Raw genomic sequence first — 26707 nt, forward strand, 5'->3', positions numbered from 1 at the left:
GAGCAGGCACTGATCCCTTCTCTGGGGTGACCGGTGACAGAACCCGAGGGAATGGCCTGAAGCTGTGTCAGGGGAGGTTTAGGTTGGATATCAGGAAAAGGTTCATCACCCACACGGTGGTTGGGCACTGGAACCCGAGAGAGCTCGAGAAGCGTTTGGACAGTGCTCTCGGGCGCATGGTGTCACTCTTGGGGGTGGTGTTGTGCCGAGCCAGAAGGTGACTGGTTGATCCTTGCGGGCCGCTTCCTCACTCCGTGTGCCCGTCTCCCTGTGTCCCCGTGTCCCCGTGTCCCCGTCAACTTTCCGCTACGGACCGCGGACCCCGCTGGGAGCCACCGCCCCGCCCCTCCGAGCCCCGCCCTCCGCGCCGTTCGCGCTTCCCATTGGCCAGAGCCCCCGCCCGTCAGCGGCCGTAGCCGTGCGACTGGCCCCGCCGCCGGGGGCGGCCATGGGGGCGGTGCCGCCCTGGGGGAGGTGCGGGGCTGGCGGCGGCGGGGGGCTCCAGTACCGGCACCCGCACCCGCACCCATGCACGGCGCGGAGGAGGCGGCGGCCGGGCCGCGGGTGAAAGCGGCGAGCACGCAGACCGACAGCATGGCCGGTGAGCCGGACTGCGGGGGTGGGAAGGAGGGCGGGCTGGGGCCTGGCCCGCCGTGACGGAACCGCGGCTCCGCGGCGCTGATGGCGGGCCGGGCCGGGCCGGGCGGGTGTGAGGGAGGTGTGCGCTGACCGGCCCCTCGCGGGTCTCGCCTCACCCACCGGGTCCTTCCAGGGACCGCCTGGTCTGTCCTCTTTTCAGGGGACACTGTCAACCTCATGCCGGGGCTGTTCAGAGAGCCCGCGCCTTCAGTCCCTGCCGGTGATGCTACACAGAGTGCTCCTGACCGTCACAGACAGTGCAATAATGTGTATATATACATAAACATACATATATCTACATATGTGTATATATATGTATGTGTGTGTGTATGTATAAAGTATCTGTATGTATCTACACTTTCATATGTAAATATATATATATAAATATAGATAGCATATCTCTAGTATGTAAGTATATAGATACTTTATATATATATTTATACACACTTGATACAATATATATAGTGTATGTGTACATATATGCTACATATACAGTGTGTGTATATATACATAGAGTATATATATACTTATTTGTGTAGTATCTTCAAGCATATATCTATAAATAAAAAAAAAAATATATCTATATCCTCCGTCCTCCCCCAGTCCTTCTTGACACACCCTTCTCCATGAGGGCCTTTTGATAACATAGGCTTGTATTTTGCTCCCCTCTTCCATCCCATTACAGCAATTTCTTGCCCTATACCAGGTATATTTAATATGCATACAATGCAATGTGCAGGAAAATGCTCACCTGAGGGGTGTTCTAACTAACTCCACAGCAGGCCTATGGTATGGGTTTGGTAGAGAGCAACTTTCTCACAGGGCTAGGGGTGCCCAGGAGAAACAGATGCTGGTAGATTCCACAGATCCCACTGCTGTGTCCCAAGGGAGTGGTGTGTGCATATAGATGTGATATATATGTGGTTCTCAGACTGAGCACCATGGCAGGGCAGCCAGCTCTCCTGGGCGGGTATATGAGTTTTGTTTCATCCCAGTTTTGTGGAAAGCCTGCTTCCAAGCAAGCAAAATTTATTAAATCTGAAAATGGGTTTTAGTTTCCTTTTCCCAGGCAGCAGAGTGATGTCAGTGGAAGCTTCCTCCTTGGTGTCAAGCACTTGTTAGAAGCTTTCAGGCTTTGGACTTGGAACTCCTGCATTATTGGCAGGACACAATCCTGGATCTGAGCCATGTCCGGGTAGGCTGTGCCCTGCTCCTGTTTGCTTCCAGGTGCAGCAGGGTTTAAGGCACCTGCCTCCACACACACTTTCCCTGGAGCATGCCTCGCCTCACTGACGCAAGATCCATAACTAGGAGGAATAAAATCATACCTTTGTGCAAAGTGGGCCTGATGCACCTGGAGAGAGCACTGCTTTTATGTGGCTTTGCTCTCAGTGGCAGAGAGCCTGATTTATTTCCCCAGTCCTTTGCAGTTGCTTTTAATTCTGTAAGGCATCTTCTGCCTTTTTTCCAGTCCATTTTAACCAACCTTCTCTTCACCCTGTTGAACTTACAGGAGTGTTTAACTACCCGAGCGAAGATGCAAACACACAGATATGATAACTGTAACTTAAGTCTTTCCTTCTTCATAAAATTTTCCAGCTTCTCATTATAAATTCATGTCAAGATGCCCTTCAGTTTGTTTCCCAGGTCACATTTGGGTTAGGTGCAAGAAAACAAAGAGTAATTAAAACTATTTCGTGGTGCATGCAGTTTTAAGTCTATTCTGTGTGCCACATTGTAGGCCATTTTAGAAAACACAAGGTGTGTGTGTGCTTTGGTATAAATTGCACTGTTTGTTTTAACTTGCCACTTGGGAGCTGTGCATGTGTGTGCCATGACAGGAGTAAACAGGGGCTGTAATGAGAACGAACTCAAGCGCCCATTTAACAAAGCAGAGTCTTCTCCTTTAGGTGTGGCTTGTAGACTTTCTTGTACTGTTTGCTTTTAGTACAAGTGACAACAGGTCTTGGTGTGTGCTGCTTGCCATTTCTAGCACACGTATCTGACTGTGCTAACCAGGTGCCCCTTGCAGTGCTGGTGCCAAGTGGGGTAGCAGAGCTGAGCAGCCTCAGGAACAGTGGACAATGTGGCATCAGATAGTGCTGCTGACAGGCCCATATTTGCTTTCCAAACCACAGTTATGTGTAAAAAAAGCTGCTAAAATACTGTCTGAAAATGGTGTTTCAGTCATAGATTTGCATATGTTTATCTGTTGTTCTAATTGTTTGGGTTCACAAACATGTCATTAAACTAACCTCTCCCTCAGCTAGGTAATCTTAGTATCTGATTATATCTCTTCCAAGCTGCTAGACCTACTTAAAGAATGTTTTTCTCTATTCTGTTCCATTCTTGCCACTGCCATTACCTACTTTGCAAAAACTGTAACATTTGTGGGAAAAGATAGAAATAATACTATTGTCAGACAGCACGTGTGAGACCTGCAGAGGAATATGTGCTCATTACAGCTCTCTGTAAGCACCCCTGAAATGGGGACTGGAGATATTTCCAAGACTTAATAAAGTTCTTGCCAAGTGTGGGGCAAGATAGCTTTACATCTGGAACAGTGCAAGCTTTACCGAGCAGCACAGTGCTTCCTCCTTTTTCCTTTGTGGGGCACTCAGTAGTGCTGAGTTGTGCTGGCCCTCGCAGGACAACTTCCAGATTTGGAGTAGAAGCACAGCACAAGGTGGTGCTCTGAGAAGGGATTTTTGCATTTGGATATTTTGTCAGAAGTGACAGCCTGAGCAAAAGGTTTAAATTTTTGTAAAAAAGCTAGCCAAAATCTAAGCAGACTGTAAGAATTCAGAAGCAGGATCTCCAGAACTGATGTAACTGGAAGGTTTCACAATAGCTCATCCTCTCTTGCTGCAGGCATCAGTGTAAGATCATGAAGTGTGTGCCTGGATATTTTTGCCGTCTTCTGTGGTGAGCCTGAAGCTGAATTGGAACCTGTCTCAAATTTCTCTAACATCTGTGAATCATTTGAGCACATTAAGTTGTGTGGGGTCTGATGATCTAATCTGTGATTTCTGCTCTACCCCTCTGAGTTGAACAAACTGACTGAAGCTCAGTGAAAATTTCACCAGTTCCTCTTGTTGTGCAAATCTGATCTCTGCATCTAGATGTGAGCATCCTGAGTTGGCAATAACTGCCCTGAAAGGGATGGTGTGGATGTAGCTGCTGAAAGAGCAGAACCAGCTTCTGTAGCAGCTGTGGTATAAAAGACTTGAAAAATAATGTTCAGCAATATGGAGTTTCTTTATAAATATTCTCTAATAAATATTTCTCTTTTTTTCTTCAAAACAGGTCAAATGCCAAGACTTTCTAAGGTCAATCTTTTTACTTTATTAAGTCTCTGGATGGAGCTCTTTCCCTCACATGAGCAGCAGAAAAAATCCCAGGTAAAATGTCTGTGCTTATTGTTAATTGGTCTTTCTGAAGGGCTCCTTCAGTGAATTTAACCCAACTGCTCTTTAGATGACACATAGTCCAGATGAAAAAAAAACCAAACAACCAAATGTAGTAACCTTTTTTCAAATGTTTCTTAGAAGTAGAAAAAAATCCAGTATTGGGAGAAAAATAGCAAGATGGCTAAATAGCATGCTCTTTCTGAAAAGCTTTGAAAGGCAAGATACATACGCCAAGAGGTGAAGCAAGCACTAAAAAACGGCAGGTGTTTTAAAGAGCACAACAAAGGAGGTGTGGTATGTACCCTGTGTGTTAAGTCAGTGTGGTTGTTGGTGCAGAGAGACTCTTTTAGAGTTACAATGTTCATGACTGTAGATGAACAGTTCTTTTATACCGTGGAGGTGTACACAAGTACTTGAAATGTTTGCTGGTCAAGAACTTGTAGGTAACTACTTTAGTGACAAGGAAAAGAAGCTGCCCTTAAGAGTGGGTCTTCTAAACTGTAGCCAGTTACTCTTCAAAGTCAAGAGGCATTTTCAGAATGACCTGGAACAGGATGTTTCCTGTTGTGATCAGAGTTGTTACCGAGCTTTTAAATGATAACTGCATTGTGCAGAGCATACCCATGTGCTAAGATCCATAGCACATGCATCAGTCAGGGCAAGAAGAGATAGGAAAATAACCTGAGTGACAATTAGGCCTAATTTTCAGAGCTGGGTATGTCCCAGGCTAGATCTGAAGGAGGGATAGATGAACAGCAGCTACAGCCTTCAAGAGCAGTTTGAAATTTAGTAATTCAGTTAGAAATGGCACTTGGCTTGTACGCAGGGCTTTAGTGAAGTCTCATTTCTGTAACCACAAAGCAGTTGAATAATTTACAGATCTAAGACAACAGTGTTCAGTAGCAGCTGGATTGCATAAAGAGATCTGTTTCACCAGCTTCATCAAACTAGTTTGTATCCAGTTTTTTCACAATACATGGGAATCCAGATGTAGTAGCTCTTGTCTGTGGTATGCAGACTTCTTCTATGGAAGATTCTTTAGAACCAGGATTCATTACATAAATGAAGAGACAGAAATAAAGCTAGAGAAGCTATTGGCTCCCAGGATGGTCAGGCTTAAGACAGAAATTAAATTCATGAGCATTTCCAGATGCTGGCTGATTCAGAGAAGGTTTCATCTATAATTGACAGAATTTTCTATGCTGCTTCTGGATTTTGTTAAGGGCAAAGAAATGACCAGAAAAAATCAGGAATTTGTGACAAGTCCCTCTTTGGAGTTTGACAGGGATAAGGCACCCTGATATTAACTGGCACATGTGAAAACAAAACAACAAGAAAAAATGCTTAGGGAAGTGCAGATTGTTTAATGATTGGCTTGTACTGAAGAGCTCTGTGCTCTACTGCTGGTTGGTTACTCTTATCCAAGGAAGAGGTGTAACATCTTTATGGAATCAATGCTGAAAAAAAGTAAAATAATGATAATAATGCCTTTTTCTGTAGGTAAAGAAGAGTGGTCTGGTTGTGGTGAAAAATATGAAGATTATTGGTCTTCATTGCTCCAGTCCAGACTTGCATGCTGGCCAGATTGCCCTCATTAAACACGGATCAAGACTTAAAAATTGTGATCTTTATTTTTCCAGAAAACCATGTTCAACTTGTTTAAAAATGATTGTAAATGGTAAGCAATGACTGTAGTAGAGTGGGAGTAAATGTTACACTTGTGATTGAAAACAGAAAGCCTGTTTTCTCTTTGGACTGTCCCACTTGTGAATGCCAATCCCTGATTTGTGTAGTGTGCATTGATGTTTTCCATAAGGAAAAAATGAATGTACATTTCTTGGAGCTGATGGTCAAGAAACTGGGGTTGCTGCCAAGACCCTGTTTCCCTGTAATTTGCAACCATTATTACTGGTGGTGCTTGTCTCTTGGCTGGGATGCACTGCTGAGGTTCTGACTGTCCTTTTGCACTCTGCCAGAGCAGCCCTAAGCCTGATGACAAGGCCTAGATGGATGTATTTTTCCTTGCTTTCCCTTTGCTTGTCACTGACCCCAGGGAAGAGTGGGTTTTTATGCAGAAATCACAGGGAGTACTTCCCAAGAGATAGGAAGACAAGCCAGATCATTCATTTCCAGAAATGAGATCTGCTGGTACAGCCCTTCTGCAAATATTGATTTTTTAATCTCAGCAGCAATGTGCTGCTGAGTGCTAACTATCAGTGCTAACTGTTTTTGTGTGTTGCTAATTTATCTGTTTGGATGTAAGATGCAAAATTAGGCAGTCACAAAGATCTGGGAATTTGGGTGACTCAAATTTTTATCTGTAGTCTGATTATCAAGTTGGATAACCCTTGATACTTTTATCTACCAGCATTTTTGTTGTCTAGACACCCCTTAGGGAGGACTTGGGGCCTTAAAGAAGCAAAACCAAGGTTAGACAATAGTGTGTTGAATATGAGCTTTATGTTCCACTGCACTTGCACGGTTCCTTCTGCTGCATTATCTTCTCTTCCAGCCGGGGTCAACAGGATTTCTTACTGGCCTGCAGATCCTGAAATCAGCTTGCAGAACGAGGTATCCAATCCAATGAGCAGTGAGGATGCAAAGCTGGATGCCAAAGCAGTGGAAAGACTGAAGTCAAACAGCCGTGCTCGCGTGTGTGTGTTGCTTCAGCCTTTGGTGTGCTACATGGTGCAGTTTATTGAAGAAACTTCCACCAAGTTTGATTTTATTCAGAAAATAGCAAAATCACAGCCTGACTATAACACTGACTTTTATACTGCGTGTAGGCAAGAGAGAATAAAAGAGTATGAAAGTTTATTTCTAATTTCAAATGAGGAAATGCACAAGAAAATATTGATGACAATGGGACTGGAGAACCTCTGTGAAAATCCATACTTCAGCAACCTTAGACAGAATATGAAAGATCTTGTCTTGGTCTTGGCATCAGTGGCTGCCAGCGTGCCTGTCTTTGGATGCTTTGGGTTTTACAGGAGTGGATCCCAGCGAGCAAATGAAGCAGAGGATCAGTGTTTGCCCCAGGACGTGGCCAGGCACTGTATGATACAAGCCAGGCTGCTTGCCTATCGGACAGGTGAGTCATTACTGGGGTGAGGGAATGATCAGTAGGGGGCTCAGCAGTAGAGCAAGTTCCTAATTTCAGTCTTATTCTTCCAAATACTTCCTTGAGCAAGCTGCTCAATGCCATTCCTACACGTGTGAAATGAGTGCAACAATAATAGTAAAGACTCCTCAGGGGCACACAGTATTGTGTGTGAAAGCTTTTCATGAGGAAATCAGTGCAGGTGTTTCACATAACAGTGCTGGCAAACCCTGCCCTGCCAATGTGTCCAACGCCCAACTGAAAATAGAACAGAATGACATTTAAATTCTTCAAGCTGCTCTGAGGCTCTTTTTACTGAAGTCTCACAAGATGCTTCTGTTATCAAATAAATGTCAATATTTCAAGCAGATTATGTACACTTCAGAAAAAAGCACTGAAATAATATCCTTCAGTAGGACATTAAGTACCATTATATTAAGTCTCCTAGTCCTAATGTTGTAAGTGGAAGTGCTTATATGTCTGGTGGGGATTTTCTTTGCACAGATGCTGGAGTTTTATGTCCAGGTTTCTGAGGTAGAAAGATAGTTATTGATTCTCTCTTAATAGAGAAGACTTCTGTTAACTTCTTTATTCTCTCTGGCTACCAATGCAGGAAAGTGATAAGTTCTTCCAGGAAACAGAAAACTTGGTGGTACTCCATAGAGATGTTTTTGTACTCTAGATATGATAGTTGCTTTTTTTAAACCATTGTAAACAAACAAATAGTACATGTACAAAGCTTAAACCAAAACTAATCCCCCAACACACCCATCCAAACCCAACCTATTAAGTCAGGTACCCTCAGCAAATTTTGTCTCCAAAAATTGCAGAAATTACATCTTTTAGATGTAATTCAGAAGTTTCATGGAACCAGTTACGAGTTCTTTGTACAGTTTCCATTATACAGAACAAGATGGAATGACCAAGCTTGAGTACTCTTGGGGCAGCAAAATTCAGGTTTAGCTGTAGTGTTTAGCTGGACTCAGGTCTGGGGTTTGAGCCAACTTTTGTTGCACTGCAATGAAATTAAAATAAATAGCAGCTCACACACATATTTAGGTGCTTTGCACTATTTTATAGGTGCATATAAAGGGAGCAAGAACATAATTTGTTTTCTGTGCTGGTTTAATCAGTCATTATCATCATCTCTTCATCAGTGTCTAATAAATATGCAGAATATAGATGAAGACAGCTTTGATAAAGTACATCTTTGGCAGGAAAGACCCTCTTTGAGTTACTGCATATGGTAGTGATACTAAGGATGATGGAAATGATTAATGGAAACAGTGTGTTCTGCAATATTAATCAATGGAAGCCTGAAATGTTTTTCTCCTTGATATGCTCAAGATTCTCATCAGTAGCTAGGGGAAGATTTTCAAGTGCCATAAAAACCATCCAAGTCACATAAGGAAAGCTCTGTACCAGTTTTCCTATGGTGGTGATAGACTACACCACCAAAATCCAATTGTTAATATTTTGTCTCTGAATTTGGTATAAAATAGGACTAATTTTTAGATGACTTCAGATCAAAGAAGCATAAACTTAAAGAATAGCAGAAATTTAGTCATTAAATTAAGTAGTAAACAAGAAGGTTTCTATCAGTTAGCTGTCTCACATTCGTGAACCTGTCCACACATATTCTTGACATGCATTTTCTTATCCATGTGTTGGTTGCTTCATTTCATTAGTGAACAAATGTACACAGCAAAATCTTAGAATGACTGCCTTGCAGTAAGAGCACACCCAGCTTTTACAGTAGACTCATATGATTTACAAGCTTTTAATCTTTCTGCATTTCTTTCCTCCTGTTCACAAAGCAACAATAAATGTTATTCCTTACTCTAGGATGTCATATGTTAATGTTTAGGTAACTCAGAAGTGCTTTATTTGTTATTCATTCCTAAAATGTTATGTATTTTAGAGGATCATAAAACGGGAGTTGGAGCTATTATTTGGGCAGAGGAAAAATCAGTAAGTATTGAAAAAGTTACTTTTTCTTGAACTCACAATTCATACACTGGATTTGCCCTTGTTATTTTCCTTTAAGTTTATACACTTCTGTTTTTCATGCACACACACGCAGGTTTAGTAACTAAGTTAATGACTGATTCATTGTAATGCTTTAAGATGAAGGAGAAGTAGAAATTATTTTAGTAACTACAATGGTTACTAAAATAAATGGGAATCTGGATGTAATAGCTCTGGATTTTCAGTGCACCTGCTTCCCCAGTCATTGTCAGTTATTCCAGGTATCCTGGCTACAAGGTGTTGCCACAGCTGCTGATCAGGCAGCATGTGTCCTGTACAGCCCGTCTTTACAGCTCTTTTTAGGAGAGGTCTCAGTGCAATTATAGCCTGATAGTCTCCTGAGGATATTTGTTGCAGTTAAATGCTGTAAGGGCTTTAGCACATTCCTTTTTAGATCAAAGCTGTATTTTTCTGTGAATATTGTTACAGTGTTTTTTCCCCATTCCAAACAGAAAATTTTTGTTCTTTGTATCTCTGCTTATGCATGTTACCAATCCCAGGAGGCCTCGTTCTTCATGCAGCTGCAACATACTCTTAATTTGTTTTTAGCACTTTAGTCATCAGCTGCTTATGGCTATTTTGTTTCTTTTTCTTATTTCAATCACCAGTTGCCTCTTATCATCCCCCTGGTCACTGAGTCTGTTAAAAGACCGGCAAAACACCATCTCTGGCACATCAGGGATGAACTCCAGCTGTATTTAATCATGTACATTGTTAAGGACTAAATCCTTCAGACTTCTTGTCCCTGCTGTCAGTATTACTTGCCAAAAGGAAAGCCTCAAAGCCTGGTGCAGGTAACAGAGGTGTTACACTTTACCTGTGTAGCTCCTACAGGGCTCAGTGGAAAAGCTTCAGACAGGCATGGAGCAGTTGGCAAGAGCTGAGCTGTCTGATCATGCAAAAGTATACATTCCACTGTACTTTGACTTAGAACTCAGTTACAATACCATCCAAATTTGATGCTTTGTTTACTGTTGCAGAGAGGCTGTGATGGAACAGGAGCAATGTATTTTGTAGGCTGTGGTTACAATGCCTTTCCTGTTGGATCTGAATATGCTGATTTTCCACACATGGATGATAAGCAAAAAGATCGGGAAATCAGAAAGTTCAGATACATTATCCATGCAGAGCAGAACGCCTTGACATTCAGGTAATGGGTTTATTCTCACCACAGAGAAGAATGAGATGGTTTGGAAACAATTCCACAATAAATGCATGTTGTGGTTTAAGCCCAGTAGGAAAGATGCACACCAGGCAGCCTCTTGCTCACCCTCCTGCCCCAGAGGAATGAGGAGAAGAATCAAAAGTAAAACTTATAGAGACAAGAACAGTTTAATAATTGAAACAAAATTTATTAATAATAGTAGATGATAATAAAAATAAAACCCAATGTAAAAACAAGTAATGCACAATACAGTTGCTCACCAGCCACTGATCAATGCCCTACCCTATCACCAAACTCTGATCAATGTCCCTTCTGGTAACTCCCCCAGCTGATATACGGGGAGTGACTCTATCATGGAATATCCTTTCGTCCAGTTTGGGTCACCGTTCCTGCTTCTTGTGCAGCTCCTCACTGCCAGAATATGAATCAAAGCACTTGATTCAGAGTAAGCATTACTCAGCAGCAACTAAAACATCAGTCTGTTTTCAACATTATTCTCATACTAAATCCAAAGGACAGCACTGCACCAGCTGCTGAGAAGAAATTAACTGTATTCCAGCCCAAACTAGGACAACGTATGATGTCACTGTGATGAACTGTGGATTGCAATCACAGTCTTTTTTATTTTTTATGCCTGTGATGTAGAAGTTGGATGTATATTGGCACAGTCAACTCCTGGGGTTTCTTGAGATTTCTTATACGAACTTGGGTTTTAATGATATTGGCTCCTTCAGTTATCCTTCAGATACAAGCCACTGGCTCTGGTTCTTGCTAGACCAAACTGAGGAAGTGTGGCAGTTGGTGAATCTCCCAACAACAATAAGTGTGGAGACTTGGGATGGGTGTTGTTCACAGATAGTGATTCCAAGCCAGATTCCATTGTGTACTTGTGCACTTGATTAGGAATAAGTTGCTTCTAAGTAACACTTCTTTGCTTGCTTTTTGAGGTATCACATTTGTAACAATTGAAAACTACCAAGATACAAACTCTGAAATTCTGTTTTCTGACTGCTTGTAGGTGTCGAGAAATAAAGCCAGATGAGAGAAGCATGATATTTGTAACAAAATGTCCATGTGATGAATGTGTCCCTTTAATTAAAGGAGCTGGTATCAAGCAGATCTATGCAGGAGATGATGATGCTGGAAAAAAGAAAGCAGATATATCTTATATGAAGTTTGATGAACTTGAGGGTGTAAGCAAATTTACAGTAAGTGTCTAAATGCACTGTATTCTAAAAACTGGGGGCAGCATTGATGGGAGAGTAGAGTGAGCAGTCATCTGCAGCCAGCACAGAGGAGTGCTGTGCTGTTTAGTCAGGTGAGTAGAATTTAGAGGTTACTCTGTCACAGTTCTGGGGAGCACTGCTGTGCCATGTGCCAGAGGATGGGGCAAAACCCTCTGTTTTTTCTATCTACATGGAGGATTTCCCTCTAACTCACTGTTGTTGGAGGTGGTCTCTCCACATGGTGAAGTTGTGTCCAAGCCTCCCCTGTCACAGTATGACAGCTGATTTCAGAGGTTGCTGTGTGATTTCATTGACCCTTCCAGCAGCTCCCGAAAGAGCTGTGGTGGGTTTCAAATGTGGCCAAGTGCACCTGCAGTCAGGGCACTCTCCAGGGCACTACTCCAGGTGTGAGTAGCTTTAACATCTGCATGCCTGTAATAGTCATTTGTCCTCAAAGCAAGAGCATTCAAGAGGGAGTCCTTGATTCCCCACCTCACAGGTCATGCCTTTCAATGAAAGCCTGTAGTGTACTTTTCCTGTCTCACTTAGCTCCTTATTCTGTCTTCTGGAATAAGTAAACATTTTCTTCTTGTTTTACCAGTGGCAGTTAAGTCCATTGCACACTAATGCACTTGAATTCCATGACCCTACAGCCAGGGAAAGTAAGTATTTTTTTCATTAATTCATTTTATGACTGCAATCAATAAGTGAGATCACATTTTAAACCAACCTGATTCCCTCTGAGATTGTTTTGTCTTAGTCTTGATTTCAGTGAGTTAAATTTTGCTATGAAACATTTTCTGAGGTTTTTGAATAGATGAGCTAACTGTTATAGTAATAACTAACTGTAATAGGTGAACTAACTTGTAACAAAATGCTTGTCATTGACACACATTGCAAAATCTAGCAATGCTACTGTGAAGGTCAGCAACATGCTGTTTGGCACATAGATAATTTTAGACTGCTTTATCATGCTTTAAATTTTGTTCTAGAAAGACTTTTTAGATTGTGTTCTATAAAGAGTATCATTATTTTTCAAGATAAATTGGACTGGACTCCTTAGAGTCACAAAATCCTTATTGACACACACCCCTGTAGCAAGGGAGCTGTCATCAAAACAGAGTTTAGATAAGTCTTACTTCGAAGCCTTTTTGTGCTACAAAAGAGACCCATCATAGGCATCTACTGTCAGCTACCAATCATTAAAATGTTACTCATCCAGAGAGGAAAGCAACATGGAAAATGGCAGCTAAATAATTTTTGTGCTTCAAGCATGAAGATGCAGTGTAAAGATGCGTTGAGTACTGTGTTAGGAGCATAAGACAGACTGAAGGTAGTTTTTGTGGCACACAAACAGCCACATACTCCGAGCAAATTCCTCTCATGTACTGAGATATATTAGTGGAGAAGTTGTTTTGTTAGCTACTTCCTTGTGGGCTGGGGGAAGGGAGGGAAGGAAGGGCTCAGAGTTGTGTTTATGGCATTAGTGATCACTGCAAAATGTTAGGGCTTGTTTGTCCCTCTCTCTCTTAAGGACCCAGCTGGATAAAGATTAATCCTGGGGTACTTTGTTTGACAGCTTTTAACAGGGCTCATTTCTCTAACAATTTTCTTTAATGTGGTGTGCCTGCATTTTCAATACTGCACTGGTTTAAGTTCCTCTCTTTCCTTGGTGTAGTCCTGTTAGCTAATGATTGTTGCATGTTCCTCTGTAAGGAGAAGAAGATAATCTCCACCCCATTCCCCACCCCCAGTGTTACTCCAGTGTCCCTGTCCATGTTGAGTATTAGGCTATGCTTGCTGTTGTATTAATGCTCCATGCATGTTTTTTTCTTTAGATGGGGTCCAGAAAACAAAATCACTGGATGACCAGCAGCACCAAAGCAAGAAACTGTGTCTTGGTCATTACTGAATAATTAAGCACTTCCTGCAGTCTTGCTTCGTACTTTTTATAATACAGCCTGTTTGCACTTTCATATAAGGAAGAGTTTTATTTATTGTTTGGAAAGTGAATTTTAGAATAAGTTTATTTATGATGTCTTAAATGTTTTACAGCATTACCTGAAGGTCTTTTTAATTTAGAAGCTCCTGGCGAAAAAATGCTGCTTGTATTTTCTGTGGAAGTAACTGGGTGGCTGATCATTTTTAACACATTAAAAAAATATACTGAAAGTTCATCGGTGGTAGATCAGAGTAACAATAAAATGGTGTCTTATTTGCATGTGGTATGGATTGAGGGAATGGATTTATAAGTTCTGGGCTAGAAAATGGCAGAAATAAGCTGTACTTCTTCAAATACAATCATCAAGGGAATCTTCTAGGAAATGGTAGGTAAATAATCACCAGCAACTATCTCTCTTCTTGAAAGTGGCTTTTGCTTCTCAGCCTGCTTCTCAGTATAATGGACACAAAACCATTGGGATAGCAGTCATTGCTAGCTAAAGGGTTTGGAGACCAATCTTGTCTCTCATACACACTTCTACCATACAGCAGAGCTGTTTAGTTTTGTGGTACTTGCCTTGCTGCTCCGTATGCTTCCTCACATGCAGTCCATCTGAATTAATGGAAATTAGCTTTTCTTTTTCTCAGTTTCTGGAGGCAGGCATAAAAGCATTTCACTGTATATATCTCACTGGCACCTACATACCTGTGAAGATTGCTAGTGTTGAGGTTTTGTTAATCTTCAGTGACAGGCTCCTAGGACTACAGGAGCTAATAAACCATCAGTGTCCTGTTGTTTCTTAGATAGGATAATCTGTACCAGTGAAATAGCCCAAATCTTTTCAGGTGCCTTTCTCTTGGATGACTGCACTACAAGGGTGACATTGAAACAGCCCCTGAAACTGCAGTCTAGTGTTGCTAGTTTTGAGGGGCCAAGTAATGCATAATGAGAACAAAGAGTTGTACCCAGAATCTTTTGATTCCCATCTGTTTCCTGCTTTGAATCTGGCCTCTGTTTGTTTTAGCAGATGTCCCAAGACTTTCTGTTCACTCCTCTGCTGAGCTCTCCAGTGCAAATGCTTTAAATCTTTTTCTGTTCTTGCTGGTAGGATATGTAAACAGCCCTTTCCCAGTTCTTTCATGCATCTTGTCTTTGCTGCCCTTCCTAAAGTCCTAGAAGGGGAATCATGTCCTAGATGCATCTGTAGGTTCTTTTTGTTTCTTTTAGGTTTTGGAGAAGCTTGGAACTGGATAGCAGGGCTGTGACTGGATAATGTACACTGTCTAAATTAGAATAAAAAGTGTGCTGTAGTCCACCCACTGAAACCTTGTTTCCATAATCCATTGGCAATGCTCATCTACTTGAAGTAGAAGCAAGGAAAAAAACAGGACCAGATTTAAGGCCCCTTCAAGTTTTATACTGATCAGTTTGCTGGTATCAAAATCAGTAAAATCTGTATCTTGATAGGAACAGCTGAAATTGAAAAGTCCCTTAAACATCATAGGTGGCCTGGGTACACAGAGAAGTAAATGAAGTCAAATATCACACACATGAAATAACTACAGTGAATGCTGCTGCTAGACTCTGCTTCAGGAGGAGTTAAGATTCTACCTTTACTTTTATTTACTTTTTTTAGAAAGAAGATTTTTTTACAAGACTTTCTGTGAAACTTGTAATCCCTTGTAAGGCTGAAGGTTTGGAAGCCTGGCTTTATTTCTGTCTTACTACATTCTACAGAATCTTCCAGAGGCTCAAAAATTTCTCTAGGCTCTGATCGTCAGTATAACCCTACCTTAATTTTTACTGGAATTACAAAGTAGGGACTTTATCTTGACCAACAGGAGCAATGCAGATGGGGTTCCTCTCTCAGCCTATGGACTCTGTAGGTGCTGCTCAGCTTGTCTGCTTACTAGGGAGAGCCGCAGAATACTGGACATTTCCTTCAGTGCTTATTTTGCAAATCAACTCTAGGATGTTTGTTTCTTACATAAAAACTGCAAGGTATTTACTCAAAAAATGTAAAAGTTATATATTTTATACATTGTATGAAATTTCCATATGCATTTTGAGACTCATTCATTTCAGAACAATCATTTTAATTGCAGGTATTAACTATCAGTAATAATTTGGCCTTCTGACTGAGAATTACAGAAATTCTCTGTTAACTGTCTGCCTTACAGCAAAACATGCTTCCTGCTAATAAATTACTCTGACAGTAAATACTGAAGTGTATTTTTAAGTGGTTTGGGTTATTAGGAACATCACAGAGTGCTTTGGAATGTTCACACTCCTTACAGGCCTTCCTCTGCTCTGCCTGAAGAATTTGTCTCAAATGGGACCATGCCTCCTGCAAGCCCTGGGAAAGTGCTGGGATCCCATTCCTTGGCCCATGAGGATTAATTTCCTCTTCCTCGGGAGAATGGGAACTGCATTAGGGAGCACTGCAAGCTGCCACCTCCATGGCCTGTTCCTTGGTTGGAGAGGATCGAAGTGGATGAAGCTTTGACCGTCCAACAGTAAAACTGTTCCCTGCCTCACCTCCTGCCTCGTTGCCCTGGATTGCCTGTATGGGCATCCCCAGGGGCCCCAGTTCCCAGTCCCCACAGAGCAGAGCAGAGCGGGATTGCTGCGGTGACGGGGCTGAGGACAGTGCCCATCCCCAGTGCAGCTGTAGGGCAGCGAGGCTGAACCATCAAGTGGGTGATGCTGGGGCTCTGGCCCACCAGGGGTTTCACATCCACCTGGTTCCAGCCCAGGCATTTGGACTGAAAGCCCAAGAGCCAGTGGAGTGTATTACAGCTATTCCTACAGTTTTCCTGTTCAGCTGAAAGGAATCCACTCAATGCCCTCCAAGACTGGCTCATGTTGCAGAGCCACATACGTATCTGGGGACAGATGGGAGATGCCTTTCAGAAGTGCTCTTGAACTGAAATGTCATTGTAGACCACAGTGAGCAGTCAGTGGGACACAGCCAGGCTGGCAAAGGGACAGGCTTCCTAGAGCCATATTTAATGTGGGGACTACTCTGAAAAGCTTTGTAGTCCTCTAAATAGGTTTTTTGTTTCAGCCATTGTGCCTGCAAACCAGACTCCAAATATCTGGCTTTAATTTCTTGGATCCAGTGAGTTACATTGCTTGGAGAATAGGAATACAAAGAAGGCTGATGGTATGTGCTGATTTCAAATAGATCTGGGTTTCTCTTGTGTTAGGTTAGTGTGGCAGGGTTTTGGTTGTGGGCGGCTTCTGGGGTTGGTTCTGTGAGATGCTTCCAGAAGTTTTGCCCATATCTGACAGATCCAATGCCAGCCAGCTCCAGGATGGATGAAGGTCTGGACAAGGCTAAGCCCAGCAGCCACCATGATGGTGCCATGGGATAACAGATTTAAGAAGTGGGGAAAAGCTGCACCATTGCAGCCAGAGAGGGGAGTGGGAATATGTGAGAGGAGCAACTCTGCAGACACCGAGGTCAGTGGAGAAGGAGGAGCAGGAGGTGCTCTGGGTGCAGGAGCAGAGATTCCCCTGCAGCCCCTGGTGCAGAGCATGGGGAGGCAGCTGAGCCCCTGCAGCCCAGGGAGGTCCATAGGGCAGCCTGGATCCCCCTGCAGCCCAGGGAGGTCCATAGGGCAGCCTGGATCCCCCTGCAGCCCAGGGAAGTCCATAGGGCAGCCTGGATCCCCCTGCAGCCCAGAGAGGTCCATAGGGCAGCCTGGATCCCCCTGCAGCCCAGGGAGAGCTCCACACTGCAGCAGGTCCTTGCCAAAGGAGGCTGTGACCCTGTGGGGAGCCGGTGCTGGAGGGGGCTCCTGGCAGCATCTGTGGGAAGTCAGTGGAGAGAGGAGCCCCTCTGGAGCAGGTTTGCTGGCCCGACTTGTGACCCACAATGGAGCAGTTCATGAAGAACTGCAGCCCGAGGGAAGGATGCATGTTGGAGAAGTTCATGGAGGACTTTCGCCCGTGGGAGGGACCCCACGGTGGAACAGGGGGAGAGTGTGAGGGGTCCCCTCCCTGAGGGTCCCCTCCGTGAGAGCGGCAGAGACAAAAGTGTGGTGACTGACCACAATTCCCATTCCTCTTCCCCCTGTGCTGCTGGAGGGGAGAAGGTAGAAAATTCGGGAATGAAGTTGAGCCCGGGAAGAAGAGAGGAGTAAAGGGAAGTTGTTCTAAGATGTGTTTATTTCTCATTACCCTGCTGAGATTTGATTGGCAATAAATTAAATTAATTTCCCCAGCGCAGCCGCCCCCGGCAGCCGGCGAAGGAAGGCCGGGAGAGGGCGCTGGTGACAGGGAAATGCCCGGGGAGGCCGCCGGGGAGCGAGACCCAGGGAGTGCCGGGCTCCGCAGGGATGCCGGCACTCGCGGCGTGCCTCTGCCGCTCAAGAGCCGCTCCAGCTCTCGCCTGCACACAAAATTTGTATTGCATTATTTACATATATTATATTTGTGCAACGAATGTCTTAGGGCTGGGTGTGTAAAGATAGTGAGGCCACACTCTTTCCAGTGGATCCCAGTGACAGGAGCAATGGGTACACACGAAGCACAGGAAGTTCCATCTGAATATGAGGAAAAAATTCTCTATTGCATGGGTGACAGAGCTCTGGAACAAACTGCCCAGATAGGCTGTGGAGTCTGCTTCCCTGGAGACACTCAAAACCCACCTTGGTGCAATCCTCTGCAACCTGTTTCTGCTCTAGCAGAGGGGTTGGACAGGGTGGTCTCCAGAGGTCCCCTCCAACCCCAACCACTCCATGATTCTGTGATTGTGACCAGTACCCAGAGAGTCCTGCTGCTGCAGACAGAAGAAGACAAAGGTGTGCTGATGGTCATTATAAACTTCAGAACACTCGAGGCAGCTCTAAGCTCATAAATGGGAAGAGGAAAAATTGTGGCTGGCACATCTGCTGTGTATTTAAAGGGCTTTCTTGTTTGACGTGCAGCAGCACAGGCTTCACCATGCTTGGGCTGGGAACAGACATGCAGAGGAAAATGCTGAGCATGGTTTTTTCCCTTGGGTATATTGCAGTGTGACGTTTATCTTCTGCACCCCAAGTATCAGCTGTTTGTACAGGAAACTTTCCACTTTGATTTCCCAGGAAGCCAGGCTCTGCCTCAGGACTGGCTGGTTTCCTGTAACTACAGGATCATTGTTGGAGGGATGGGGTCTGTTCCAGCTTCACCGTGTTCCTCAGTGGCACAAGACAGGTATACTAAAAACTAAGACTGACTTTTTCCTCCTTCACCCTCATTGCTCAACTATCTGTACTTTGGCTCCAGTGAGGTCACCTCACTGCTTTGCCAGTAAATTTTCCACCAGGGCAGCTAAATTTCAAACTTGGAGGAAAAACAAAGGGTTGGAGAAATGTGGGGAAACCATGAAGCACTTGGACAATAACTTCAACAAGAGCGAGGCCTCTGGGACATGTCACACAAATGCCAGCACAAACACATTTCCTCCTCCCCAATGTTATTTCAGAACTACCTGAAAGATGTATGTAAGATAGTGTGAATGCCAGTGCATTCACCTTCACTTAGTCTTTCATTCCTGTTGTGAGGCAAGACAGATTTAGCTAGAGAAAACAAAAGCCAGCAGGAAGCAGAGGAGCTTAACTGCATGGCTAGAAGTGGTATGTATTAGCAGGAGAGCTGGGTCTTTTGTTGGAATGAACATATGTCTCTCCTCCCTCTGCAATGCCTGCTGTCCCCTGGGACGTCCCGCTTTCTTGCCTGTTAGTCCTCAGTGTCACTTTCCTTTGAGCCTTTGACAGGAAGGCTGTCAGCCCACCACAAGAACCTGCTCTGTGCTATGAGCTAATTGTGGCTCTGCCCTTGACGTTCCTTGGGGCACAAGGCGAGTTCATCTGTGGATATAAATTTTCCCCCACACCCAGTTTTAGAATGGGGAGGAGATGCCTTTTTCCACTTCCCCCATGGGATTTTCAGAGCCCTGCTCCTTGCAGGCTCCCGCTTGTCCCAGGCACACAGAGCCTGTTGGGCATCTGACCATCTGCCCGAGCAAAGGCCGGGTTTGTTTGCTCCCTGCTGGCTGCCAGGGCAGGGCTATGCCGGGTGTGCCGAACAGCCAGCCCTGACTGCATGTTTGCACAAACAGATGCAACGGGCTCTGCTTTGACAAGGGTATTTTTAAATCCGCTCCAAACGCTTGTCAAGCCAGCTGTTCTACAAGGGAGTTGAAGGGCATTGCCAAAGCCGAGCGCCAGTAGAGACAACGTACCCAGCAATTTGGAAATAAAGGGCCTCTATTTGTAAGAGTTGAGTAAGGCACTTCATGGCCCCAAAGACAAGCTGCTGTCTTCTCCGTGCTCTCAGAAGGAATAACTCTATTCACTGGCATACTGGTAGCTCTTCCCAGGAGAGCTGCCTTGGGGATTTGGGTGGGTTTTGTTTCTTTAACTGTGAGGAGCTGGGCTATGATGCCATGGCTGGGCTGGTGTCTGTCATGCAACCAAAAAACTGCTCCTACCTGTCACCTTGGTAGTCAGGTGCTGGTTGTGTCCAACTACTTGTTAAACTCAACATGCTGGAGGTGTCTGCTGGCACAGTGTGGCAGTTAAAATACGTGGGTTACATTTTTGGCTATGGGACAATGACATTTGGAAATTCCATTCCCAAATCTGTGCTTGGGGGAGAGAGTGGCTCTGAAGAAAAGCACATGGGATATAAAGAAATATCCCATGGCCCCATGGGCATCAATACCAACGTGCAGAACTGAGGGTACACCAAGGGAGGGAGGAGGTTGAGACATGTGGGACACCTGGCCATGCCTGATGTGCCGTGCCACAGCAGGGCTCTGCAGGGCAGCATGGGGCTTTCCTGGGCCAGTGCTCAGCAGCAAAGCCCTCCCAGCGGCTGCCAGTTCCCATAGGGTGAAGGAAACAGCCACAGGGCTCTTGTAGCAGTGGTGATGGTGCAAGGCACGCTGGTGTGTCACAGCATGTGCTGGCACCCCACCTGTCCCTGTCCCCAGTGCTCCGGCATTACTGAGCTGGGTGGGGGGAGCTGCTGGCCATGGCTGGGTCATGGCTGGTGCTACACCCCTGGCACAGGCTGTCCTGTGCTGCCACTCAATGTGACACAGCCTGAGGTGGGAAAGGTAATTTTTACCAGGGCTTTGGAAAGCCCCTCTCAAGCAATGCCATAGGAAGGGGGTGGGTTGTTTGATTGTTTTTCCTCCTCTCACATTCCTGGAAAGAGAGGCCAGCTCAAGGCAGGCGCTGTGGAGCAGGACCATGAGTCAGGAGGGTTGGGCTCACTGCCTGCCTCTCCCTGGGGTTCCTGAGGAGCTGGACCAAGTCACAGCCCTGTGAGACACTTGGCTTAGAGCTGAACCACATGGCCAAAACTGCTAACCTTGTTTTGGGTATCTCCTTAGCCTGATCCCATGTTGCCTGCCCAGCACCAACTGTGCTCAGAGCTGGCTTGGGCTGCTGGTACCTTGTGGCCTTACACATCAGACCCTGAGGGACTGAAGACTTTGCTGGAGGCAAGGCTTCCCTTCAGATGGGGAGGGATGGCAGGGATTTCAGCTCCTTCTCCTCCCCAGGCCACAGCAGCTCTTGCTCGCAGGATTGCCTCTCACCATGGGGCTGAAACTCCCACTGGATGCTCTAGGACACCTTACACTCAGTCCATGAAAACCTGCATCTTTGTGCAAGATCACTTAGTCAAGGAGTGGGAGAGTTACATACAATCCCTTTTATGTCATAGGGACCAAAACCTGTATCCTCTCTGCCTCAACTCTCACTGCCAGGCATAAGATGTTCTGCAGAAAGGCACTTTCTGCCAAAATGTTGAAGTGCTACTGCTTCAGAAAGAGAAATGAAGCATTTGTTGGCCCAGAGAAAAAGCTTCTCTACTGACCAAACACCACTGCACCCCTTGGAGAGAGGCCTGGGTTCTCTCAGCCCTACTCCAATTTCACAAGCAAGAGCAAAGCACATGCTAGAGAACAAATGGGATCTGGATCTCCTCTCCCTCTTGTGAGTGCTGTTATCATTAGATAACAGCAGAGGCCCAAGTCATTCTTTCCTTCTCATCTGATCTTGTCTCTGGAGAATGCAGATTAAGAGGCTCAAGTGGTCTTAACGCCCACATTTGTGGAAGGCCAGAGTCCTTGGCCTCTCCCGGGTTCACACCTGCTGCTGTACACACCAGGACTCTCTGGGGAGCCTGTGGCTGCCTCTAATCAGATTTTCCTGATTTCAGCACAAGCTGCCCAAATCCCATGACAGAAGCTTATGGTTCAAAGATTCCTGGCACTCTGCTCTATCAAATAAGGTTTGACATTGCAGCATCCTACATCGTATGTTGGCAGAGATTTATTCATGTGATCCAAACCCCCTGAATGCTGTGCGCAGAATGGAATGGAGAGGCTTCCTCCAGCTTCTTTATCTTTTCAGTTTACAATCTTCTCTCCTGCCTTCACTCTGATGAACCACGTCCTGCAATCACACAGCTCCCTCAGATAGTAATTCAGATAAACTCCAAGTTCCTGGTGGGAGCACTCCCTTAGGCAGGAGAACCACCTTGACTGAATTCACCAAAGGAAATTGGGAGTTCTGTCATTATTTCAAAGTCACATTAGAAAATACTTCATTTTCATTTACTTATTGCTGTGTCCCCACCTGCTGTGAAATATTACTATGGTGCCTAATTTCATCTTCACCAATTTTTATGCTTTTTATTCTTTCAAAGATCTAAGCAAGTTGAGCTTGGGGAAAACTCTACTTTGAGATGGGTTGTGTGATCTACTGCAGGACCAGCTTCTGGTAAGACAAGCTGCAAGGGCCCTGGCACGTGTCATTTTACCTGTAAGACCTCTTCTTCCCCTCCCTGTTGCAGACACACACACAGATCCCCTTTTCCACAAGCCCTCCTAACCACTTACTTTCTCATGTGGTCCAAAGACTCCTTGCCCTGGAAAAGGCTTCCTTTGCCCATCACTGTTTCCTGTTCGCCTGACTCCTCTCTGCCCACACGGACACCAGGGTGGAACCTCGCTCCTTGTGTTACCATCGGGTTTGGGTCTCTTCAAGTGCTCCTCTGTGTGCAGACCATGCAGACAAAGCTCTCCCAGTGTGACCCCTCATAGACTGTCTGGGCACATCAGTGTGGGTCACGCTCCCTTCGTCAAGGGCAGGCATTCCTCAGCAACACACCATGAGACACTTTTTCCTAGCACGGGCTGGAAGCCCAATGTTCTCATGTGACTCCAGAGGCTGAGGCAATGGACACGTGTCTCTGTGTTAATCCAGCCCTGGAGACCAGCCCCACCCCAGGAGCTCAGAACACAGCCAAGCACCCTTTGGATTCAGGCTCCAGATCTCAGAGGATCAGACTTAAATGACTGGCTCCAAGCACTGTGATTCCAGAGAAGCTCCCTTATCGACCTGCAAGTGACCACTGCCAGCAAACACCACCTGCAGGGTGGGGCTGAGGCTCGTGGCCAGGCCAAGCTGGGCTGGGGTTGCCAGACCCCTGCCAGCCAGGGCTGCAGACCTGATGCTTCAGAGAGCATTGGCTTCGAAGGCAGTGCTCATCCCTCTCCCTCTGCTGAAACAACTTGACAAAGGAGAGAAGGAATTTAGCACTGTATGGAATCTGGCTATCCAGAAAGGCAAGAGAGAAAAAAACCCGGAGACAGAAATAGAGTGATCAGTTATCATGCCTTTAATAGCTTGTAAATTTTTTTTTTTTTTTTAATTCCAGGCAACTAAGATGTACATTTGTTGTGTGTATCTGACATCTGAAAAAAAACAAGACCACAATCAGTTCTGTTTCTTCCCTTTTCTAAAGCACATAAATTAAAGTATCAGTCACCTCAATATACACCAGTTTAATGAAAGAAAAGGGCTTGTTCTGTTTTTACAATTCAGTGTCACCTGTTACCTGAAGCATTAGATAGAGTTTTAGCTAGAGAACTTTCTTACAGCAAATAGGAAAACTCAGAAATAAGGCTGTCCAGAAAAATTCAAGAAATTTCCACTCCCTGCTCTCAAACTCCACTTCCTACTAAAGCATCAGAATAACATTTTCCTGTTAGAAAACAAAAGACCCCAAAAACTCTTCAAACACACCAGGGAAACACTGTCTGTACCATAGAGCTTACTAAACTCAAAACATTTATGGTGCAACAACCTCCTCTTCCACAACTTTAACACTGAGCCTGAATTCAGGTCAGGATGAACAAGGGCAGAAAATGCCAAACTAGAGGTGGCCTTTGGTGCCTGTTGCTGCTCAGTGGCCTCCCAGGCTCAGTATCCAGTAAATGCTCTCAGCTATGGCAGCACCTGCAGGCTCAGGGACCTCAGCCCACGCAGCAGATCTGGCTGAGGCCTTTTCATGATTGCCTTGCTGAACTCAGCTCAACCCCGCCTCACACAGCCAGGACTGGAATTTATATGGAAAGACTCTAGGGACCTTCCTCTCACTCTGGTGCTGAGGCTCAGCCCTTGTCACAATTCAGCCAAGCAGCTCTGGCTATCACCCAATATTCTTGACCATGGATGGTTTCTGTAGGTGTAGGATCACTTTATCAGCAATACAGCATGGCCTTTGATGGAGGGGCGTTGCCCTTGCCTTTTCCCGTTACAGGGCACGTGAGCACCATGTCCATGGGGCTGCTCTTCATGAGACTGCAGGGAGCTGGTAGGAAAAGCCTGTGCTCTAGCACAAGATTGATCACACACAGGGAAATGGGAGTTAGGCAGAAACAGCTCAGATGGCTGATATAGCCATCCATTCCCTAGCACTGAATAGAAAACCTCTGATCTAGGGGGGGAAAAGGATGAAAGAACACAAAATGAAGCAAAAACGTGACCTTTACTGCTTTTTCATCTTCCATAGTTTTGACTAAAGAACCTGACCTATAAGTGCAGCTAACTCCAGAGACCAATGTACTCTTTCACAGTCTTGTGTGTGTGCAGCGCTAGAACCAAGTCACAACTACAGGTGTGAAGGAACAATGTCACAGTCCTCAGGAGACCTGCTCTGTGCACTTGCTCGTGCTTGAGTTTGCTGATAAAGTTAAGCAAAGAGGTTCATTCTTCTTGAGCACAAAAAAATCTGTCAAACCAGCTTCTATTATAGAGAGATTCTAAACTGACATAAATAATTATAATCTTGATTAAAAATAATATATTATTCTAGATTTTTGGTTTTTTAGTTCTCATGTAAAACCCCTATACTCTTGACATCTAGGAACAAAGACAAAATAAAAACCAGGCACTTGCTGTGCCTTCTCAAGCACTATTGTGGTGTTTAAGGGACACAGAGGAACTTAACAACTGGATTAATGCCTACAGTGGAAAACAAGAGGTGTTCTTCATGCTGTTGGCTTTTTCAAGTCTCGGATTTGCTTAATCAGGTAGTTCTTCTCATCAGTGAATTGTTCGTCATCCGTCCTTTCTTTCTGGAAATTGCTCAGAAACTCAATTAGCTTGGGTTGGTTTTTCAACAGGATCTCCACAATAGGCTGTGTTTTGTTTGGACTGGCCACAAAAACCTAACATGCAAACAAAATCAGGCACAGAGAGACAGCAAGGGGGTGGAGACAGAGAGAGAGAGAGAGAGATAGAGGAACATCAGTCACAACATCCCCACAAGTTACAGGCAGATACTGTACTGCTATCCACCTTGTCCCAGGGCAGTCAGACAGGAGTTCAAACATGTTGGTCCCACAGCAAACTGAAGCAAAACTATGCCCGTGTGTGGTATCGTTTCCCTTTCACTTTGCTCTTTGGTGATAAAAGCTTTTGACTGTAAATCCAGCTGTTGAGAGGGAGCTATCAATCCTCAGCCTCTTCCCACCCACAAGACAAATACACAGAAATTAATTATCAGGAGAATGGAAAAGCTTTGTGTCAGTATTGATATCATTTCCGTATTAAACCAGGCCTAAAATTAGACTTGCCAGCTTTGTTTTGGTTTGAAAAATTATGTCAGAGGCCTCACTTCCCTCTGCCTAATCCATTCATGGGAGCATGGAAACTTACAGCAGCAGGAGCAGGAGGATTGTGGTGTGCCCAGCACCTTTGCAGTCCTTGCTGACCAGAGGAGGGTGGCATTGCAGGAGGGTGAGGTGAGACACAGATACTCACCTGGCACAGCCAGCCCAGCACTGTGGCTTACTGGCCTTCTTCAATGCTCTGATTTTTCCTACTATAATCACTAAAACTGCAGTTTTCCAGCTCTGAACATGACCCCTCATGCCACAATGCTGTTCCTTTAACATTTTCTCTGGGTTAAGTGCAAAGCTAAGGCTGGTTGCAAAGGCCAACAGTGAAAGGCTCTTCCAGGGACCCCAGGATGGCACAGAGATGGGGCTCTCTTTCCTGGGATGTGGGTCAGGAGGGGCAGGTGGGGCTCACAGTGGGAGCACACGTGCAGCACACCCCGGCCGCCCCGGGAGCAGCTCCCACATCTGGCTCGCTCCGAGGTTTCCATGGCTGGGCAACAAACACCGCCTGAGCGCTTGTGCAACGACAAAAATAACTCCAGTTAGTCTCTGCCCCATGAGAAGAAATTAAGGATGGACAGAGCTGGAAATCATCCAGTTTCCCTCCAAGCCTGTCCAAAGCAGAATGAAAACAAACATCTGCTGACAGCACAGAATGGCATGTTGTCCTGCCGAGCACAGGCAGCACCACCACTGGCTCCCAGTTCGGGGCTCTTCTGCAGGTGCTTTTGTCTCCCCTGAGGTTGTGCCCACAGGAAAACCTGGGCCACATCCAGCTGCTCGGGGAGGAGCTGTGCTACCTGATGAGAATCACACACACTCTGTCCTGGGGGGCTGTGCTACAGCCTCTTGTCCGTAAGACAACGCCTGGTAAAGGCTGGGGCAGGGCTCAGGCTGCACCCACCACTAGGCTTCATACTCCAAAATCAGAGGATCTTATACAAGTGGTGGGGAAAGTGCCACATCAGGGGAACATGTGGAAGGAGTGGGGTTCAACACACACCAACAGTATCCCACTGAGCACTTCTGCCCAAACAGGAAACTAGAAGTACTTTTTCATTTCACAAAGGTGAGACAAAGCATCTGCTCTTAAACCCTGGCACCTGATGCTAGAGTAATCTTAATCTGTGTCTATGTTTTTGTCTCCTCTGGATCCCTCCTCCTCAGGCTTCTCCTAGAAGTCCCTGCTTTAAAGTACTTTGCCCTTTGCTGTGCAGGAAGAGCTG

The 26707-nt window shown here is 45.1% G+C and overlaps 2 protein-coding genes across 6 annotated transcripts in view; one reads left to right on the plus strand and one right to left on the minus strand.

The window, feature by feature from the left end:
* The first annotated feature begins 444 nt into the window (after positions 1-444).
* On the plus strand, positions 445-15730 carry CDADC1 (cytidine and dCMP deaminase domain containing 1). 2 transcript variants are annotated; one of them, XM_054655093.2, is made up of 9 exons: positions 445-601; positions 3946-4040; positions 5550-5727; positions 6562-7140; positions 9071-9120; positions 10158-10327; positions 11361-11550; positions 12170-12230; positions 13407-15730. In XM_054655093.2, exons 1-9 carry the CDS (start codon positions 529-531, stop codon positions 13478-13480), a joined length of 1470 nt encoding a protein of 489 aa, XP_054511068.2. In that variant the 5' UTR covers positions 445-528; the 3' UTR covers positions 13481-15730. The 2 variants fall into 2 exon arrangements, with proteins under 2 accessions (XP_054511068.2, XP_077029818.1); XM_077173703.1 differs by lacking the exon at positions 13407-15730 and adding an exon at positions 12609-13400.
* A 7441-nt stretch (positions 15731-23171) lies between these two features.
* The window catches only part of CAB39L (calcium binding protein 39 like), a 59732-nt gene continuing 56196 nt past the window's right edge, over positions 23172-26707 (minus strand). For all 4 annotated transcript variants that reach the window (XM_054628475.2, XM_077173704.1, XM_077173706.1 and 1 more), the window contains one exon: positions 23172-25028. In XM_054628475.2, coding sequence (XP_054484450.2) covers positions 24849-25028 — 180 coding nt within the window. In that variant the 3' untranslated portion in view covers positions 23172-24848. The remainder of the gene's footprint in view (positions 25029-26707) is intronic.

This window comes from Agelaius phoeniceus, chromosome 2 (genome assembly GCF_051311805.1).
Source record: "Agelaius phoeniceus isolate bAgePho1 chromosome 2, bAgePho1.hap1, whole genome shotgun sequence".
Lineage (NCBI taxonomy): Eukaryota > Metazoa > Chordata > Aves > Passeriformes > Icteridae > Agelaius > Agelaius phoeniceus.